The sequence below is a fragment of the Elephantulus edwardii genome, unplaced genomic scaffold (genome assembly GCF_000299155.1).
Source record: "Elephantulus edwardii isolate Elephantulus edwardi_28Jun2011 unplaced genomic scaffold, EleEdw1.0 scaffold00114, whole genome shotgun sequence".
Lineage (NCBI taxonomy): Eukaryota > Metazoa > Chordata > Mammalia > Macroscelidea > Macroscelididae > Elephantulus > Elephantulus edwardii.
Genome location: NW_006399864.1, coordinates 2027054 through 2047611, shown reverse-complemented (window position 1 = coordinate 2047611; position 20558 = coordinate 2027054). Strand labels below are relative to the sequence as shown.

The 20558-nt window shown below is 39.3% G+C and overlaps 1 protein-coding gene across 1 annotated transcript in view; it reads left to right on the top strand.

The window, feature by feature from the left end:
- The window catches only part of RSPO2 (R-spondin 2), a 185272-nt gene that overhangs the window by 90682 nt on the left and 74032 nt on the right, over window positions 1–20558 (top strand). The window contains exon 2 of the mRNA XM_006892347.1: window positions 14364–14552. Within this exon, the coding sequence (XP_006892409.1) occupies window positions 14364–14552 (189 nt within the window). The remainder of the gene's footprint in view (window positions 1–14363; window positions 14553–20558) is intronic.

Genomic DNA, 20558 nt, shown 5'->3' with positions numbered 1-20558 from the left:
AGTGGTGAAAATTTTCGTTTTCTTGACGTTGAGATGCGATCTATATTGAAGGCTATATTGTTTGATTTTCTGCAGCAATCACTTCCAAGTCCTCATCAATCTCAGCAAGCAAGTTTGTGTCATCTGTATAAAGTACCTCAGTTATGAGTCTTCCTCTGATTCTAATACCAGATTCTTCATAGAGTCCAGCTTCTCTGGTAATTTGCTCAGCATACACATTGTATTGTTGTTGCTCTTGTGTTCCGTCAAGTCGGGTACTTGGGTCAGGCAGTAAATTGCACTGGAGGACATTGCCCATTTTTCTTCAGAGAAACTGGTGGATTTGAACCACATGATTTGGGATTCTATTGATATTTAGAAAGGACACAACCCTGATACAAACATTTCAGTTTTAAACTATATAGTTTTCCCTTGCTCAGATCACACAACAGCCTCTTAGTTTATATACAGGGTTTGTGTGAGCTCTGTGATTCCCATTTTTCTCGATGTTAGTCATGATATGTTATGATCCACTCAGACAAAAACCTTTACATCATCAATTAAGCACATTCTTCTGGGACTCTTTTCTTACACTAGAATCTGTATGACATCAGTAATATTATTACTGGTGCCATGGCCTCTTCTAAATCCTCCTTGAACTTCTGGCAGTTCTATGTTTTTACAACCTAGAAGACAGGGTAGAATTGCCCCATTTGGTTTCCAGACATGTCAATTTTTTTATGGTTGTTGTTGTTGTTATGTGCCGTCGAGTCGCCTGCGACTCATAGCGACCCTATGTACAACAGCCCTAAACTCCGCTCTGTCCTGTGCCAATCGCACTCTCTGACACTCCCATCCCAATTATCTCAGTCACTGAATCAAGCATCAATAATTTACTCATAGCAAATACCTTTCTGACCCCATTATTAAGATACAAAAACTTTGAAATCCTTGATTTGATTCAGCTTTAATATTTGAAAATTTCCTTTCTGATTGATTATTCTCTGATCTGTCAGTTATGTAAGTGTGCTGGTTAACTGCTAGATAGTTGGGACATTTCCAGTTTTCTGTTATAGATTTGTGTGTGGCCAGGGAACATCTTGTGCTATGTCAATATTTTAAAGTTCATTCCATCTTTTTTTTAATGTTTATTGAACTTGTTTTATGTCCCGATTCTGGACAGTGTTTCATGTGTACTGGAAAAGACTATAATGGAAAGAAACCCATAATTCTTTGCTGTCGAATCTCAACATGAGTTGTGATGCTGTAAATTGAACAGGAGGCAGTTGCTGTCTTTCTCTCTTGGAGCCAGTGATGGTTTTTGAACTGTCAGAGAGATACTTTGTGCCTTTGGGTTGGGAGGACAGTTCTACATACGAGGTCATCAGAGCTCCCTGGGCAGACAGTCCTGTAAGACTTTTGTCAACTTAGTTGAGAGTGTTATTCCAGTTTTCTTCATACTTGATGGTTTTCTTTTTGGTGGTTGTATCAATTATATTAGGACTTTTTCTACTCCAGACACCAGTGACTTCCAAACAGTAGCTTTTTTATTATCAGCCAAGTTCTTAAACACTCTACTACCAAGACTCGTTCAGATCTGGTGTGGAGATTGTATCAACATTTTTTGACAAAGTTTGTTGGGGTTAAAAAAAATTATTATTGTTACAGGGCTTGGCTTCTCAAAGTAAAGTTTAATTGATTATGGGAAATGCTGATTCCCTCCTTTGGAAAATTGTACATGCTGAATCAAGAACTATAATTTTAGTATTGGGGTCTGTATGTAGTTATTTTTACTGTTTCTTGGGTCTTAGCTTTATAATTGATTGATGGGATTGGCTGTTTTGGAAAGGACATGTTTCTGGAGAATTTCTAAGTCCCACTTGTTTCATTTGAATTCTTCTTTTCTACTTGTGTTTCTGGCCCTGGCGTATGCTCACCTTACAGGTGAGCGACAGATGGGAGTGGCATGTGAGAGTGCTAATTTCAATCTTTCACGAATCCCTGCTGAGCCCGGGGCATCAGGACCTGGTGAATACTGGTTTAAAAACCACTCAGAATATCTTGCACTGAATTATACTCATGTACATTCAGAATGTACCTCAAGAAGTCTTTGGTTACTCCCACCAGAAGTGCAACCCATATCTGCTTCAGCTGCTGAGGTTTTGGGGGAACTATGTTCTAGAGGTGTCAAGGTCTAAAGTGCTGAAGCAGTCATGTTTCCTCTGACAACTAACGTTGTGTTTGTTTTTGGTGTACCTTTCAGTATCCTCCAGTTTCAGCAGATTGACTTGAATGTTAGTGATGTCTGTTAAGTTGTTAATTAGAAGGGAACTATGTTACCATGTTCTAGATAGGTTGGCTGTGTCAATGATACATAAGTATGTCTGTCCACACTTCCTTTGTCACCGTGTCTTGGTTCATCCCCTTGATCAGCAATAACTGAGCGTTCTAAGCTTGTTTTATGTTTTGTGACATTTCAGTTAAATTAGATTTGGTGCATATGATACCCATGCTTCAGAGAAGCTTTTTTCTTCCCCTCTGCTTTGTAAAATATTTTCTCTCTAGGAAGCAACAGTATGACAATTGTTCATCTCAAGTGTATATGTCTCTCTGAGCTGTCCGTTTTTTAAGACTGCAGCTTAAATGATCTGACATTGAAGAGTAATTAGGGCGATGATAATTGTCTTGCTTTTCTCATTGTTTTTCTGATAATTTTAACTTTTTTTAAAAAAATCTGCAGCTGTTGATGTCTTTTCCTTCCATGCTTTAAAATCTTCTAGTCATCTTGAATTTTTTTCTGGTGAGATAATGTGTTTTGGTAGGAAAAGCAAAATCCTATGATCAAATTCTGTTAATCCTAATATCATTAAGAATGTTCATTTCTTGAGATAATTTTCATATTTTGAGGGACTTACACATTTTTTATAAGTATTTTCCTAAAGAATATCTCTTAGGATAAGGATCTGTCAAGTTTTTCATTCCTAAGTGACAAGTTTTTCATTCCAGTTAAATAAGAACATTATTCATCCTCAATAACATTTTAGGGCAGAAAATTAATTTCACTGTGTCATAGGTAGTGCTTCTTTGGGATATTGCAGATTTATTTTCCTTGTACCTAAAATAATATGCTCTGGTAAAGAACCAATGGCAAGAGATTTAAATAGAGAAAGAGAGTGAGAGAGGGATTCTGAAAAAATAGCTTTATTTTGAGTAGTCCTACAATTTCTGCACTTGTTCCAAGTGTTGCCCTTAATATGCTTAGAACTAGTCCAGATTTGACTAATTAAGTAGCTTTCTTTTCTTAAAACTTTTATGAACATTTATAGATATATTTGTAAGCCTTATTAGAATTATTCATCTTACTCACTAAAAACTGAAGATATAATTATTTTAATGCAGAACATAGAGTATTAAAATTTGTTAGCTTCACACTGAAATCAGATTTCACTTTTTATGAAGATGTTTTCTCTAAATATTTATACATGTATGTTAAACTAAGCAATGTACCCTAAGGCAGATATTTCTTATTTCAGTTACATCTTGGGTGGTTTGTTAATTTGTGGATTTAGTCCTTTATTGAACTTACGGCTTAGTAATGTACATAATTTGAGATTTTTAAAAGTGCTGTCAAGTTCTAGTGGGCCACATCCCAGTCCAGCTTTATTTATATGGGATCTGACATTTAAGATTCCTCTTATAAAGGCCAGAAACATTTTATCCCGATTTAACTTTGTGTTTTTAAACATATATTTTAAACTCAGATTTAGGGAAGAGAATACATTAGCAATTTCATCTTCGACTTGATTGTTGAGATTAATAATAGTCACCTATCTGGAAAATAGTGTTTGAGTTATGACTTTCTGTAACCACTGACAATGAGCTAAAGTTGAGATAGAAACAGCTCATTCATCGTTTTACTTTTCTTATTTTCAGAATTAGAAATTCATCCTCTGTTGGGAATTACTACCTCTGCCTAGAAGGAATTCCGATTTCTTTTCACTTGGCAAGGGCAGAATCCAGAAACAGGGGCACTTGGGGGGAAAAAAAGTGTCAGGAGTATATTGGAAACACATGGGAATTCACTACTACATGAAATGCTCTGTGGGACAAAATGTGAATAATTAGATTTGCGTTAACAAAGAACTAAACTTAAAATACCAGGATACATGTTTTCTAAAAGAATGCCAAAGTTTGTTTTTGATTTAAGAGGAACACAATTTTTTTTATTTGACTACAAACAGTTCAACTTCTGCTGAGTGTGTTGCTCTTGATAGAATTGTGAGTCAGATGCTGTTGGTCGCTTTCTGTTGGTGGCTTTTCTCTTTCCAGCCCTTGTCATGGAGATGTGTGTGAGTTTATGCTGGGATCACTGTCTAGAATTTTCTTTTTTTTTTTTTTTTAAGGATTTTATGTTTGATGTGATATACTTCACCTTTAGGATTCCGGGTGGATCTAGATTTAGAAGAGTGTTTGGGTTGGAATGATGAGGCTCTGGAGCCCAGCAGGTTTCAGGGTTGGAAACGCTGAAGCATACAGAGAGAGCAAACAAACACCGTCATCAGAGCTGAGAATGAAGATGTGTTTATTCACCTGCACCCTCGAATTAAATCACATAGCAATGGACAGAGCCATTCAGCTTGTTCAGGTCCTGCTGGAATAATTCAGCTCTATTCCTCTTTTAAAAGTCTGCTTTTGACTGACGCTGAGTACACAGGTTGATGCATGCAGTTCCTCTGTTACAGTGAAGTTATTGGTGACGTGCTATTGATCTCTAGCATAGAGAAGAAGGCCCTTAGGATAATGGATGCTGGAAGAGGGTCAATTTAACTGAACATTTACTTTGAAGTTTGAAGAACGAAGCTTCTAATTGCAACAATAACATGTTGCTCTTGTCCTCCAGCATAGGCAAGCGAGGGTAATATGGAAGACAATTATGGAAAGGGAGAGAGAGAGCACTTAGGGTGGGTGTGGCTCGTATCTCTTGCTTCCAAGGAGCTAACCATGTGTAAAGTTATAAAGATCCCTAAGATAGGAACTCGGGGAAGTGTGCCCTGACTCACTGACATTGTTGGAGTCAGTTGAGGTTCAAGTAAATAAAGACGTACTTTTAATGTTTTTAATAATGCTTTTTTTCATTAAAAGTTGCGTAGGCACAACTTGTTGACTCTGAAATCTTTGTGACTAAGATGAAAGTAGTTTCTGGTACAGAAAAACAAAAAGCCTTTAATTTATGTTGATTTTCTTTGTTCTATAAGTCTTCTTTCCACGGTACTTTTTACCATGGAGTGTGATTTATGGTGATAAAGAGCTTTAGATTTAACTTTTGAACTGAAACTAAGTATAGCCTCAGCTTTGCTTTGTAATGACCGTGGTAGAAAGAACCTTTCCTTAAACCATCCTGCTATGTACATAAACCTTCCAAATTCTCTTTATTTACAAAGCTTAGTTTGGGGCTTGGGTAATCTTGTCATTGCCATTTCAAACTCTAGTTACATTCAAGAGCAAATGGTAACCCGGGAAATACAGATTTGTTCCAAAGGACTCCTCAGTGAGTGCCACATTTGAGAGAACTCTATCCAGTAATTCTCTGCATTTGTCTTTATCTCTTGATGGTTAATATTTACAATATCTAATTTTCACAAAATTACTTCTTCAGGATATCATGCCATAGGATTATACTTACAGCAGATTAAGTTCTTGGAACAACTCTGAAAAGGCCATCAGTTGCATTCTCGCTAGTAATTTCCTGTCCTACTACAACCATTTCCTTATGCAGAATCTGAATATTTCCAGTAGCTTTCCTTGTCAAGTTTAGGCTCTGAACCCTATCCACTTGCACTCCCAGTGTTTGCCCCTCTTTACAAGATTTGTGGAAGTTTATGCCAGTCTTTTGTTTTTAATTCCATACTTAAAATCTTACCCCTTACTCAGGACACCAGTAACAGGATGAAAACTTTCAGAAAGCAGCGGGTAAAATTGTAAATAATTATAGACTGAATATTAGCTATATGAAAAGTACTTTGCATGTCGTTGTGATTTAGTCATAATAAGGTATAACAAACATCCTAAGTCAGAAAATTGGCCCAGCAATACAATGTAGAGAGGAATTGTGATATGTTTTTCAGATCCTATCCAAAGATAACGTTTTCATCCTAGTATGGTGCAGACCACTTGAGATCTTAGAAAACTTCAGAATAACCATCTAAGAAGCAACTATTCATCTCCTCCCACCTGGAACAAAGAAAACCAGAAGTAGGAAGACCAAGAATTATGGGAAACTTAGTGGAAATGGCCAGAATAAGAGGCTAAAAAAAAAAATCCCATCTGCATAATTGACATGGAGGCCTGAGGGGAAGGAACCTTTTTCATCAGTAGCCTCGGCAGCAGTTGTGACAGCCAGAAATTAAAAAAAATAAGATTTTCCATTATGGATTAGAAAATTGATGATAGTCTTCATACAAGACAACTTTATGAGTAGCAGTGGAGAGAGAGGCTGTAGCAAACCCCCCCTTACACTTCTAAGAATTGTGATAAAAATCTTGATCTGGTTCATTGCTGAAAGATGGTCACAACTTAACTGAAATTGAGTAATTATGACATAATATGTAAAGTATGAGCACCATAGCCACAAAGATTTCAGAGTAAACAAGTTATAAAAAAGCCAGACTCTATAATATATATTTATGTGTACACACATATAAACACACATGCAGATCCATAGACATAGAAACTACATACTAATTTTAGGATAATGCAGTTTCTCACAGTCACCTCTTTCTCCAAGGTGCAGTACAGGGCACTCCTTGGAAGCAAGGAGAGTGAAATTTCATCTCACAAATCTTGTGCATGTTGTTAAGAGGGGCCCGTCCTTGGGAAAGTGGAGTCAGCGAAGGAAGGTGAGACCCTCAATGAGATGGATTGACACAGTGACTGTAACAGTGGGCTCATGTATAGCAGTATGATAAGAATGGCACAGGGAAGTTAGGGTTCAGATCCATTGTTCATAGGATTGCTATTAGTTGTGATTGACACAACAGCACCTAACAACAATAACACACATTATACACATTAACTTGAGTGCTCACCTGTGTAGTACAGGAATGTTGTTGTTGATTACCTTCAAGCTGAGCACGGCTCATATCGACACGATGAACAAAAGGCCTGATGCCCCTCTACAACTGTCGGTATTTCATATGGTTTCTGGAGGCATGTGATTTAGGAAGTGGATGCCACTCCTGTTTCTGAACCTGTCATAGTATTTTATTGTTGTTATGTGCCATTGAGTTGCCTGTGATACAACACATAAAATTCATGAAACGTTTTGTGAATGAGGGTGCTATGTTATTCAGACATTGTTGCCGTTGGACATTGTAAGAACATATTATCTATCATATACAAGCAGTCTCTCAATTATTAATGAATATTGTTTCTAGATCTATCTTTAAGTTGAGTTTGTACATAAGTCAGACCAGGTAGATGTAGCTTGTATGTAACATCAGTTAACCAGACACTTATGATATCATTTTCTAGCAGGAATGGCTTCTGATGACACTCTTGTGGATACGCTAACACACCCTATTCATATATTCTTGCACATCAACATAGCAAAGTCAAGTTCAGTGGCTAGGAAAGCCATTGTTGTTGTTGATTGCCTTTAAGTTGAGCACGACTCCCAGTGACCCTATGAACCAAAGGTCTGAAGCCCTTCTACAATTATCAACATTGATCAAAGTTCATAGGATTTCTGGAGGCAGGTTATTTAGGACGTGGATGCCACTCCTGCCATTGTTGTTATGTGCCATCAAGTCACTTGCGACTCATAGTGACTTTATATACAAGAGCTCTAAATCCTGCCCTATCCTGTGCCAACCTCACTGTCTCTGCCACACCCACTCCTGTTACCCCAGTCACTGAATCAGTCCACCTCATAGAGGGTCTTTCTCTCCTGCGCTGTCCCTCCACTCTCCCAAGCATGACATCTCTCTCCAAGGACTGGTCCCTCCTTGCTACATGTCCAAAGAATGTCGAACAAAGCTTCAGGATTCTTGTTAAGCTTTCTACTTGATTCCTCTTTTAAAACAATGGTTTACTTAGTTGGGACCTCCCTCCTTTCTGTGTGAAATGGAAAACTAGTGTTTCTATCTCACTGAAGGAATGTTTTGGAATTTGAACCTGGATTGTGTTATATTTGTAGATCTGTGTAGAATTGGCATTTCTCCCCTGTTAAATCTGCTTATCTATGAATATGGGGTTTTACTCCAATTCGTGTAGGTCTCTTTTGATTATTTGTAGTCATGTTTTGTGGTTTTCTTTAAGTCTTTCACTTCCTTCACTGGATTTGTTCCTTAGTGTTTTATCTGCTGTTCATTGATTCAGTGCTACTCCTTTGTCCTTCCATTGTTTTGTTTCTGAAATTTCAGTATTGAGATTCTGGACTTCTGGTTGCTCTTTTTATACAGTTTCTAGTTGTCCACATATTTTGCCATTTTGTTCTTATTTTGGTTTTTTCTTAACACTTCTAGAGTTTTTCTTTTATCTTGATTTCTGTGTATTTCCTGTATAGAAGTCTTTTGAGTTCTTTTTCTAGCAGCTAAGTTACCATTTATTCTTTTTCTGCTCTTTAATTTTGATCATTTTCTTCAGTTATCTTTTTTCCTTTCTTTAAATATTTTAGTGCTATCTTTTGTCTTTGAGAGCGGGATAGAGCAAAGTTCAGATCTATTGTTCATAGGATCTTTGTGAGTTGTAGTTGACTTGATGGCACCTGTTGTTGTTGTTATGTGCTGTTGAGTCACTTGCGACTTAGCGACACTGTGTACAACAGCCCTAAACTCTGCTCTCTCCTGGGCCAATTCCACTGTCTCTGACATATCTGCCCCCAATACCCTAGTCACTGAATCAATCCACCTCATTGAATGTCTTCCTCTCCTGTGCTGTCCCTCCAACCTTCTAAGCATGACGTCCTTGCCTAAGGACTGGTCCCTCCTTACAACATGTACAAAGTATGTCAGATGAAGCCTCAGAATCCTTGCCTCCAAGGAGCAGCCCAGTTTAACCCTTTCCGGGAAGAACCTGTTTGTTTTCTTAGCAGTCCATGGTACATTTAATACTCTTCTCCAGCACCACAGCTCAAAGGCATCAATTCTCCTTCTGTCTTCCTAGTCTTTTGTCCAACTCTCTGATACAGGAAATGGTCTTTGCAATCACTTGTTATGTATCAGATGCATCTTAGTTTCCACAGAGACACCATTGCTCTTCAGTACTTTGGAGAGGTCCCTAACAATAGACTTTCCCATGGCAATAAGTCTTTTAATTTCCTGGCTGCTGTTGCCAAGAGTGTTGACTGTGGAGCCAAGCAAACTAAAGCTGTGAACAATCTCAATCTCTTCACCATCCATTCTGTTGCTGCCAATTGGTCCAGTGGTGAGAATCTTTGTCTTCTTGATATTGAGCCTCGATCCATATTGAAGGCTGCTGTCCTTGATCCTCTGCAGCAAACACTTCAGGTCCTCCTCAGTTTCAGCAAACAGGGTTGTGTCATCTGCATAATGCGGATTGTTGATAAATCTTCCACCAATCCTGACGCTACATTTCTCCTCATAGAGCCCAGCCTCCTGGATCATCTGTTTTTCATACAGGTTGAAAAGGTATGGAGACAGGACATATCCCAGCAACAATATTATCTTTGAGAAGCACTTGTGGTACAGTTGATGAAGTGTTGAGCTGTTACTCAAAAGATTGACTTGAACCCACCATCTGGTCCATAGGAGAAAAATGAAGTAGTCTGCTTTGTAAAGATTTTACTTCTCTTTGGGGACATTCTGTTCTTTCACCAGCATTGGGTCCCATTTTGAGTTTTAGTTGGTCTTGGAGGCTTTAAGGAGTTTTATTTATTTCTTGCTGTTTGGTTTGCTTTGTTCCAAGTTTGTTGGGTTGGTTTTTTGTTTTGTTTTGGTTCTTTTTGTTACATTTGGGACTTGCTTATCTTGTTCTGTGCTCTGGAAGTGCTGCAGTGTTCACCCTTCTGTCTTTGGGTGATTCGGATAATGGTTAATAGTGTGAGGTTGGGTGCATGTTCATTGTGCGTGGTGACTGAAAACAGGCTGGGCAGCAATTGCTGTTTGTGAGGCTGCTACTCTGGGTCCCAGGGTGGGGGATACAGGGTGAAGCAGGTGATTGTGCAGGGCATGCAGCACTAGAACCAGTTGGGCAGAGCCTAGTGGTCTATTAGATGGGTGCAGCATGGTTCAGGCAAGGTGAGCAGGGGCCAGTGGCTGACCCAGCGTGCATGAAGGACACTCCCTGTTGACCTGTGGTATGTGTTGCTGAACTGAAACCATGACTAGTTAGTTTTACTAATTAAGGAACTGTAGTTAGCTGTTAATCTGGCTTGGAACTGCTGGACTAAACCTGGACTTGCACTATGAGATTCTCTTTGCCTCTCCCACTCTCCAAGATATTTCCCTAACCACTCTTGATATCACAACAGAGTCAACAGTAAATATTGAATCTAGCGATAGGAGGAAATAGGTGCAGGAGTGTGAGAGTGTGAGAAGTGGTATATCTGACCTAGAACCTACCTGCTTGTTGACATGGAAATTACTGATGGGCAATGGTCCACTTTATGAAGCAGGAAGAAGTCAGACTTGGCCACCCTCTCATTGCATCTGCTTCTTTTGTAAAGGGGTAAAAAAATATTCTCCTGTGGTCACTGGTTAAGTGTACCAGGGTACCTTTACTTACTGCACACAAAAATTGGGACCCATCCTTCCTCTAGTGTGAGAAGAAGGATTCTTGCCTGGAGGCTACTCGATGTGTGTGTGTGTGTGTGTGTGTGTGTGTGTGTGTGTGTGTGTGCGCGCACGCACGTATGTGAGTGAGCTCTTACAGCACTGTAGATGTATCACGTTGTGTGCACACCCTCTGTATTGACCAGTCGGGCTGCCACTGGTGCACAGTCTGACTTCTTGTTCCTTTCCTGTTCTGTGAGCTTCAGAGTCTCTGGTGCTCTTGCTCTTCTGCTCACTTTAGTTCTTTGCAAGGATGTCCACACAGCTTTTTGATTTCTTATTAGTGTGTCTGGGAAGCTGTCCTCCTCTGCTTCTCTTCTAGGACTGCTCCTTGGTTTGACTGAGGATGTCACACTTGGGTTGTGCTGAGTTGGACCAGCTCTGCTTCTTGTCTCTCTTTATTCACTGTTTTCATTCTGTTTCTTTCCCCCAATTATTGTTTAATCTAATTACTTAGTCTTCTGCTTGATACCCAGGGTTCAGAGTGTGCTGAGTCCATTTAACGTTGCCTCTCAAGTCTTTGCTGTATAAGCATGATGCTTCCAGTGGGCCCTTCTTTTGATTTCTTCTCCCAGATTTGATTTGATTTTCTTCAAACACACTGCTAACACTTCTTTAAGTGGGTACTTTTCATCCATCCATCCATCCATCCATCCATCCTGCCTTTTGCATTCTTAAATTATCATTTGTGGCGGTGGTGGTGTTGTGTATTGTTGAGTCAGAACTGACCCCACTGGTGGGTTTTCAGAGGCAGTTAATCACATAGGAAAAGATTGCCCATCCTTCTCCCACTGGCAGCTGGTGCATTTGAACCATGTGTCTTTGGGATCGCAGCACAGTTTCTTGCCACTAAGCCACCAAGAGCTTTTTATCATTTAGCTTCTTAAAAATTGAAGATTGGGGTTTGGGGAGGTGCGGGGATTGTGTACCAATGAGGGAGTTTTGCTTTTCAAGGAGAGGAGCAAATGGGGGGAGGGGGGAGGGGTTTGTGCGGGGAGAAGGGTGCAACAATGAATGAATGGAATCCCCCCAAAAAAATAAAAATAAAAATTTTAAAAGAAAAAAAAATTGAAGATAACTGGCCCATCCTCACCCTTCTGCCCCCAACCCTCACCTCCTTGCACCCCCAATATGTTTTTCCCAATTAAAAAAATATTTTAAAAAATTGAAGATACATGTATTCCACTGTATTCTACTTGGTTTTGATAAAAATACTGTCATATTTTTATTCTTTTAAAAATATCTCTGTCTTAACTTTGTTCACTAGTATAAACAAGTTAGGTACTTGTTTTACTGATGTTGCCAGGAGTCTTCATCTAAGAATTCTTTCTTTGTTTCTAGAAAAGAATCCATCATTATTCTTTTAAATATTGTGTCTTGCCCATTTTCTTGGAGAGCTCTGGTGGCCTGGTGGGTAGGGAGTTGTGCTGCTAAAGGTGGTGTCTCTCTAGTGGTTCGAATCCTCCAGTGACTCCATCTCATCCCATTTGACATACAGCCTCTGAGAGCCTACTGGAGTCTGGCTCAACTATGAATCAGTTCTGACAGAACAACAATGAAAGAGAGTGAAAGAATGATTTGCTTTATTTTGTCCTCTGGAATACCTGCTAATCGTGCATCTTTTTCCTTTTTTTTTTAATGCTCCCCTACATTTTAATAGCTTTGTTTTCTTGTGCAATCTTTGTGAGTGATTTCCTTTTGAGTAGTTTCTGTTCTAGTTAATTTACTCTAAAGAAACATTTTTAAAAGTTTAAAATTTCAATTTCTCTCCATTTCCCCCATTTTAGGCTAGGAATATTTAATTTGAGAAAACAATTTTTTCTACTATCAACTGTTAATCTTGTGCAGAAAATTTTTATTTTCTGCATTTAATAAAGAATTTTTTTGAGCTTTTTTTTTTTTTAAAAAGCTCATAGCTTGAATTGGTTGTAAAGTAGTCCTTCTGCAAATGGACTTGTTTTCAGTGACCAGCCATAGGAGCTTAGACATAAATATTCCTGAAATTTGAGCTCTTTGGTGCATTTTCAGGCTTGCTGAATCCAAAATGTAGGCAAGGGTAACTCTGAGATAATTTTTATTAATATTATTCTTTGCCATGTGATTTTTATTCCTTCAAAAATACTTTAAATGTATAAATTTAAAGACACTACCCATGGTATTTGCAATCGCTTGTTATGCATCAGAGAGTTGGACAATGATTGGGGAGGACAGAAGGAGAGTGGTTGCTTTTGAGCTGTGGTGCTGGAGAAGGGTACTGAATGTACCCTGGACTGCCAGGAAAACAAACAGATTCATCTTGGAGAGGATTAAACCAAGCTGCTCCTTGGAGGCAAGGATTCTGGGGCTTCGTCTGACATACTTTGGACATGTTGCCAGGAGGGACGTGTCCTTGGAGAGGGACATCATGCTTGGGAGGGTGGAGGGACAGCGCAGGAGGGGAAGACCCTCTATGAGATGGATTGATTCGGTGACTGGGGTAATCGGGATGGGTGTGTCAGAGGCGGTGCGGTTGGCGCAGGATAGAGCAGGGTTTAGGGCTGTTGTGCATAGGGTCGCTATGAGTCGGAAACGACTCGACGGCACATAACAACAACAACAACAACCAGATTGTTTTATTATTTCCAGTTTTTCAGGTGTGAATTAGCCAGTTTACAGAGACTGGTAAAATTTTTGTGTGGCGTGCTCTTTTTTATGTTAAGGTAGTTTTCTGTAGAAGTCTCAGATCTGGAGATTGTGTAAAACGTCTAAAGCATAGTTTCATGTACTAGTCGCTGTATTTTTCTGGCTCTGGACAAGATTTATGTTAACTTATTTACTTGGTGATTATAAAATGTTAATTTGAATTTGGGCCCTACACTTGGATATTGTGCAGACGTAAGGTTTTTCTTGTCAATATTTTCTCACTCCTGAGCTCATGCCGTCCACAGCCTCAGTCTAGAGTTTCTATGTTCTTAACTCGTTGGGGCGCTGGGATGAGGTTCTTCTATTTGTTTCATAGAACAATCCAGTGATTCCTTTGCACATGAAGGGAGTAAAATTTAAGCTCCAGACAGACCTGAATCCATAACCCTGCCATCTGCTCTGCCTCTGGTCCAGTATCCTATGAACAATTTCTGCTTCTAACCTTGATACAGCTTCATAATTTCCTCACTGGTTATGTATTAATGTAAGAAATTTAAGAATATTAACCTGGGAGGGGTTGGAGAGTATTACACTAAGTGAACTAACTCAGTCCCATAAGGACAAATATGGTATAAGACCATTATTGTAGAACGTGTATGAAGATAGAAGGGGGCGGGGGGAGCAGAGAGGTGAGGATGGGCTACGGGGGTGGTTAATATAGGGTCTCACAATTTGAGTGGAGGGCGGGGTGGGTAAAGGAAATGGGAACGATCGGTGTGAAACAGTGTATAAAAACTTTGTAAGTAAACCAGTATAAAATAAAAAATTGCTTTTAAATAAAAAACCAAAATTATTATATTTTACCTGGTTATATATTAATGTTTTGTTATTGTTCCTGTATTATTTCTTTGTTGATTATCGTCCCATTTAAAAGTGTTTTTGTTTGGTTCTTTTTTTTCTTCTTTTCTGCAGCTAGTTATGTATCAAATCCCATTTGCAAGGGCTGCTTGTCTTGTTCCAAGGACAATGGGTGCAGCCGGTGCCAGCAGAAGCTCTTCTTCTTTCTGCGGAGAGAAGGGATGCGCCAGTATGGAGAGTGCTTGCATTCCTGCCCATCAGGGTACTACGGACACCGAGCCCCAGATATGAACCGATGTGCAAGTGAGTGAGTGACATTCACCAGCCCTCTCGTACTGTTTGTGAAATTAAGTGGGAAGTTGTTATTACAGAAATGGTACACCGAAAATAGCAGCACCCCCTACCTCCAATAGTCTAAGGCCTGGCTTAAAAAGAAAAGTAGAATAAGAGGATTTTTATTTTATATCACACTTTCTTAAAAAAAAAATCACCCAGATGGATTATTATTTTACACAGCAATCATCTCAAATCTAGTTGGAATAAAGGAGATGAATTAGATTATAATAGAAAGGAAGAAGACTATCGCAACAATTACAGATTAGAAGCGGTGACTGATCAAATGTTTGTGAGTAGTGAGTTCCAGAATCATGTAAGATAGAATCAACGGGAACTGGTATCTAATTGCAAACACAGAAGAAAGATAATCAAGTTTGTCTTGTAGATTCTAGGTAAGGTGGGTATTTTCGCATTAGATATAGAGATGTATAGGTGTAGAGGAAATTTGGGGCTACTCTCACTTCATAGAATTGTTTGGGCTAATAAGAGGATGTAGCTCCCTAGATCTGTCAAAACACTGTCTAACTTTTATAGGTATGTACCAGTATAAGTATGCATATGGCCCTTGAACTGTGTGAATGAAACTGGTTAAGAAAATGCTTCTGTTTATCAGATTTCAATGGAGGACAGGCTTGAAGTGAATTTCTGTTCAGATGGACATGGGCCTCCTCTGAAGGGTATACAGTTCATTGTTACCTCTGATGGTCAGTAGAAAGGAGTTGTGCTGCCAACCCAAAGATATGTGTTTCTAATCTGCCAGACACTTTGGAGAAAGTGGGGCTCTCTCTTCCAGTGTGATTAACTGCTTCTGAAAACCTGCTGGAGGATCAGCTCTGAGTTCCTTCTGACTCAGTGGTACTCAACAACAACAACATTATTCTATGCAGCTTTCATTCCAGATTATAATGTGCAGTGATGATGACTGGGCTCGAGGTGTGTGTTTCAAGGTCTCATTCCAGCATTATACAGGATGTGTATACATCGTAGGCTGACATCCATTGCATGACTCAACCTGAGACACTGGACTGTGACACAGGCTGCTATTAATATTCAGTTACATCTGGTATCAGATGGGACTTAGAGACCAGGTGGAATGCATAGATACCTCAGACGTACCTCAGTGTATTGGCAAAAGTGTTTCTTAGAAAGATAATCTCATAAGTACTTTTTGGCTGAATTTGATATCTTTTCTCAGAAGTGAAGGGGAGAGCAGTGATTGTAAATCAGACTTGTGAAGAACAATCCATGTATGATTGGGTTTATGTATATTGTATAATGGTTATACTTATTGTAAGTGGATGTAATCAATGTTGTCATTTACTGACCTAAACGAAATCATTACTTCTCTGTTACAAGTGGGAAGTACTTATTAGCAAAGCTCTTCTGAAGCAGGGTGAAAGGAGGGCATTATTTCTTAATTCTTGGTACATAAGTTTGGATGATCATGGCTCTTTCATATTATTTGTTTTTTTCATAGCCATTTTACACATGTTGCATGTTTATACCTATTCAGAGCATGAGATATTTGAAAAATCTGTCACAGACTTAAACTTTAAAATCAGAGCCACTTTTTTGTTTTCTTAAGGTATTGCTTAACAGTAGAGAAGAAAAATATCATTAAAGCAGCAGCTCGGAAAAAAAAATACTGTCGGTGAAATGTGTTTATCTGTTTTCTGATCACTAATATGAGATCGCTGTGAGGAAGCAGTCTTTGTTCTGAAGGAAGGAATGCCCTGTGAAGGGTTTGAGTCTTGGCTTTGATGATATGGTGATACAGGAAGACAATTTTGATTATCACAGTATACAGAGGTGCTTCTGGCATCAAGTGGAGAGACCTTGTGTTTCAAATACCTTGATCTTGGAAGTGAAAGATGTGTAAAGAAAGAAAATGACACGAAGAAAGTCTCATGTTTTTGTAAGATCCAAGCTGCAATTGTCCAAATCCAGCTGGCAAAAGTGTTTCTTAGAAAGATAATCTCAATGAGGGGGAGGGTAATCTTAGTTCATTCTTAAGAACTGTGAAGGGAACTCTGGTGGCCCAATCTGTAAGGAGATACATTGTTGACTCAAAGGCTATTTCTCTATGAAGATTTGAATTCCCTCCAGGTGATTTACAACTTCCAGGAGTCTATGGGGTGGGGGAGGGAATCATCTGTGAATTGGTTTGGACTTGGTATCAATAAAGTTCACTTTGAGAATTTTATTACCAATATGGCTAAGCTGTGAAAAACTTTGAAAGTCAGCCAGGTGAGGAGTATTGTTAATAATTTCAGTGATAGTTCATCTCCCTTATCTGGCAGGTGGTCCACAGTAACTAGCAATGCAGTAACTGCTTTTTGTGATAGATTTGTCTCAGTTGTAGCACATAAAATAAGGTGAATGTCTTTTGCAAAGAAGATTATTGTTGTTATATGCCATTGAGTTGCCTGTGACTCATAGCGACCCTATGTACAACAGCCCTAAACCTTGCCCTATCCTGTGCCAGAAAGAATAGAAGGCTGTAATTTTACCACTAACCACCAAGGCCCCCTTCTCGCAGACTGCAGGACCAGGCCTAAAAGTGAGTCAGTTTTAGTCCAAATTCATTGTTTTGTAAAGCAACTCTTTTGTCAACCTTTCTGTCCACCTTTATTCATGTCCCTTCATTCATGATTCAGAAGTATAGTAATAAGGAAATTAAAACCCTATTAAAATATGATGGCATTTTGGCCCCTCATAAGGAGTCATATTTCTTGATTTACCAATATCGTATAAAAATATAGTGGGGCAAGTGTTCCCAGGCTGAGGTATTAGATGCCATCATCTTTGTATTCATTCGAGGGCACTCTGGTGGCATAGTCCATAGCAAACTGTGCTGTTAAGCCAAAGACTGCATGTTTATAGTGATTCAAAGCTGCTAGCCACTCCTCAGAAGAACGCCAGGCAGTCTTCTGTTTGGATTTCCAGCCCTGGAAGCCTGATGTTCGCTGTTAGTCAGAACTACCTATATAGCACTGCATCCACATTCGTGATTATTTGTGTCTCAGACACAGCCAGATGGTGTATGTAAGACATCACTGTGTCTCTCTGAGCTTAAATACCGCCAGTTGGCATTTTAGAAAGGAAACTCTCTTCTTCTGCTTCCTCCCCCGCCCCCCAGGTCTGCCAGGATTTCAGCCATGCCCCAGCCCAGGAGCCAAGAAACTACAGATCTCAGGCAAAATCCATCCTCCTGTCAAATATTCTGTGTAGGGTCACAGAGCTAAGAATAGCATTTAATTTAAAAGTGGTGTGTTTTGTGTGTGTGTGTGTGTGTGTGGTATCTAAAGAAGAATAGTATTTTATGGCATATAAAAATGATATTGAATTAAAATTTAAGTTCTCATAAATGACCTTGAACTGTAAAACAGCCGTGGTCGTTAGCCATTTGAGTATTGCCTGTGGCTGCAGTGGTGACATAGTTGAACAGTTTAGACGAGGACATAGAACTTGCAAAGCCTTGAGTATTCCCTGCCTGGCACTTGACAGAAGTTTGCTGACCCTGGTTCTAGCCTATTTACAGTGTGAAGGCATTAAGAGATTCCTCTCTTTTTCCTTGGATGGGGATCAAGGAGACAGCAAGACATATATTAGCTTATTCGTGCTTTTCCATGTCATGGGGTGGGACCAGTTGCATTTCCCAGCATTTGGAAAAGTCTGAGGTAGAGTCAGGTCTGCCGTTTATGAAACTGCCCTGGTTCCACATGAATACGAAAGGGTGACAGATTACCAAACAAGGAGAATCGAAAGGAGTAGCCAGCATGAGAGAGATGCTATGGGCAGCAATTGAAAATCTGATAGGAAATATTAAGTTGGCGTATCATTTTTAAAACATTTTGTTTCAGTGCTATCAGATTTCTCTTCTATTGTATTTTGAAGTAATCACTCTCATCTCATCTCCACCCCCTTGACTGTAAAAAGAAAATATCTTTAAATATCCATCTTGATGTGCTCCCTAAAATACATTCAAGTTTTGTTATGAGTCGCTCAATGACTCAGGAGACTCAATGGCACATAACAACAAAAACAACAGAATATACATTATATTTTTAAAATGTAACATTTTAAGTTAAAAATACTATGCAGGGAAAAAAATAGTTTTGCCTGCATGTATTTCCTCAGAGGTTGGATAAAGGTGATGGACTTATGACATAAAAGGTCCTACGTAGAGTCATGTATAATGTGTTGGGCTCCTAACTGAATCCATTGTCTGCTCTTCAAAAGAAAGATGGGGAATCTCCTTTTGTAAAGATAAACAGCTTTGAAAACCCAGTGAACAGTAACCATGAGTCAGAATCCATTCAATACCCCTAAATTTGCATCTGTTTGTTTTTTAATGGTATAAAATGGGCCCTGGGGGATTATACAGTGAGTTATATAATGGTCTAGTTCTGAGCATGTAAGTTTACCAACTACACCTTAAGAAAGGAACAAGAAATGACAGCCCACTATTGTAGATAGAAGCAAGTTCAAATAGCATCCCCTATGTACTGAAACATAGTCTGTGGGCATCCTTATCTGAAAACCTGGGGTTTTGGCAAACACAGTGGCTAACTGGAAGGTTAAGGTTCAAATTCACCTTTTTATTTTTCTGTGATTTTAATGATATTATTTGATACTTTGCACATTCTATTGGATCACTTTTTAAAAAATGAGAATAAACATGGATATTTTCCTGTTGATTGGCCAGTTAGCTGTCTTCTAGATTTCTTGGCACAACCTGGTGAGCACATGCAGGGATGCATGTATTCATTGGAATATGTCAATTGATATTCTATCAATTTTTGGGGCCTTATTTTTTTGCCATTATCTTCAATGCAGTTTGAACTTATTCCTTTTTTACCATTGGTTCTTGATTATATGCTTCTTCCTGAAATGGTCTCATGTCATCCAGTTCTTTTTGGCACAGCAACTCTGTGTATTCCTTCAGTCTTCCTTTAATTCTTCTGGATCAGTCATGAATTTGCCCATAGTGTCCTTCTAGTTTTGTAATTTGGGGCTTGAATTTGTTTCTCAGTTCAGTCAGCTTGGGAAATGCTGAACAAATTCTTACCTTTTGATTTTCTGACTCGAGCTCTTTGTACATTTAATTAAAATGCTTTGATTTTTTTCTTCTAAAGCTGCCCTTCACCTCAACAGAGCAAATGCATCCATTAAGTCCCAGGATCCTCCCAACAGCCTTGTGAGATAGACACGGATGATACCAGCCCTTTATAGATGAGGATACCAATGGAGCCTAACTGGTTTGCCTATAGTCACAGTACTAGGAAATGAGCCAGGACACTAATCTCACACCTGCAAAACCTGCAAATCTCTGTACCATCTGAGTGGTCAGGACATGCTTGGGAGGGTGGAGGGACGGCGCAGGAGGGGAAGGCCCTCTATGAGGTGGATTGACTCAGTGACTGGGATAATCGAGATGGGAGTGTCAGAGACAGTGCGATTGGCACAGGACAGAGCGGAGTTTAGGGCTGTTGTACATAGGGTCGCTATGAGTCGCAAGCGACTCAACGGCACATAACAGCAACAACAACATTCTTCCTTTTACTCTGATACTTGCTGTAAGTGTCCAGTTCTGCACTTAATAGGATTGCATCTTATTCCATGTTGACATTTTTTCTTCTCTATGATGGAGAGAGCGCTTTGGTGGCCTAGGGGCAAGAAGCTGCTCTATAGTCCCAAAGGCACGGGGTTCAAATCCTCCAGCTCCTCCGTGGAAGAAAGGTGGGCAGTCTGCTTCCATGCACTTAACTGCCTCTGAAAACCTGCTAGAGTTTTCAGAGGCAGTTAAATGCATAAGCAATTTGACGGCATACAACAGCAGCAACGTAAGATGGAGAGGGAGGTGTGTAGAGCTGAGAGGATGTCATGTCTACCTCCAGGTTAAAATTACCTTTATAGTCCTTTCTTACAGTCATAATCATTCATGTTTTTTAAATTACTGTTTGACTTAGA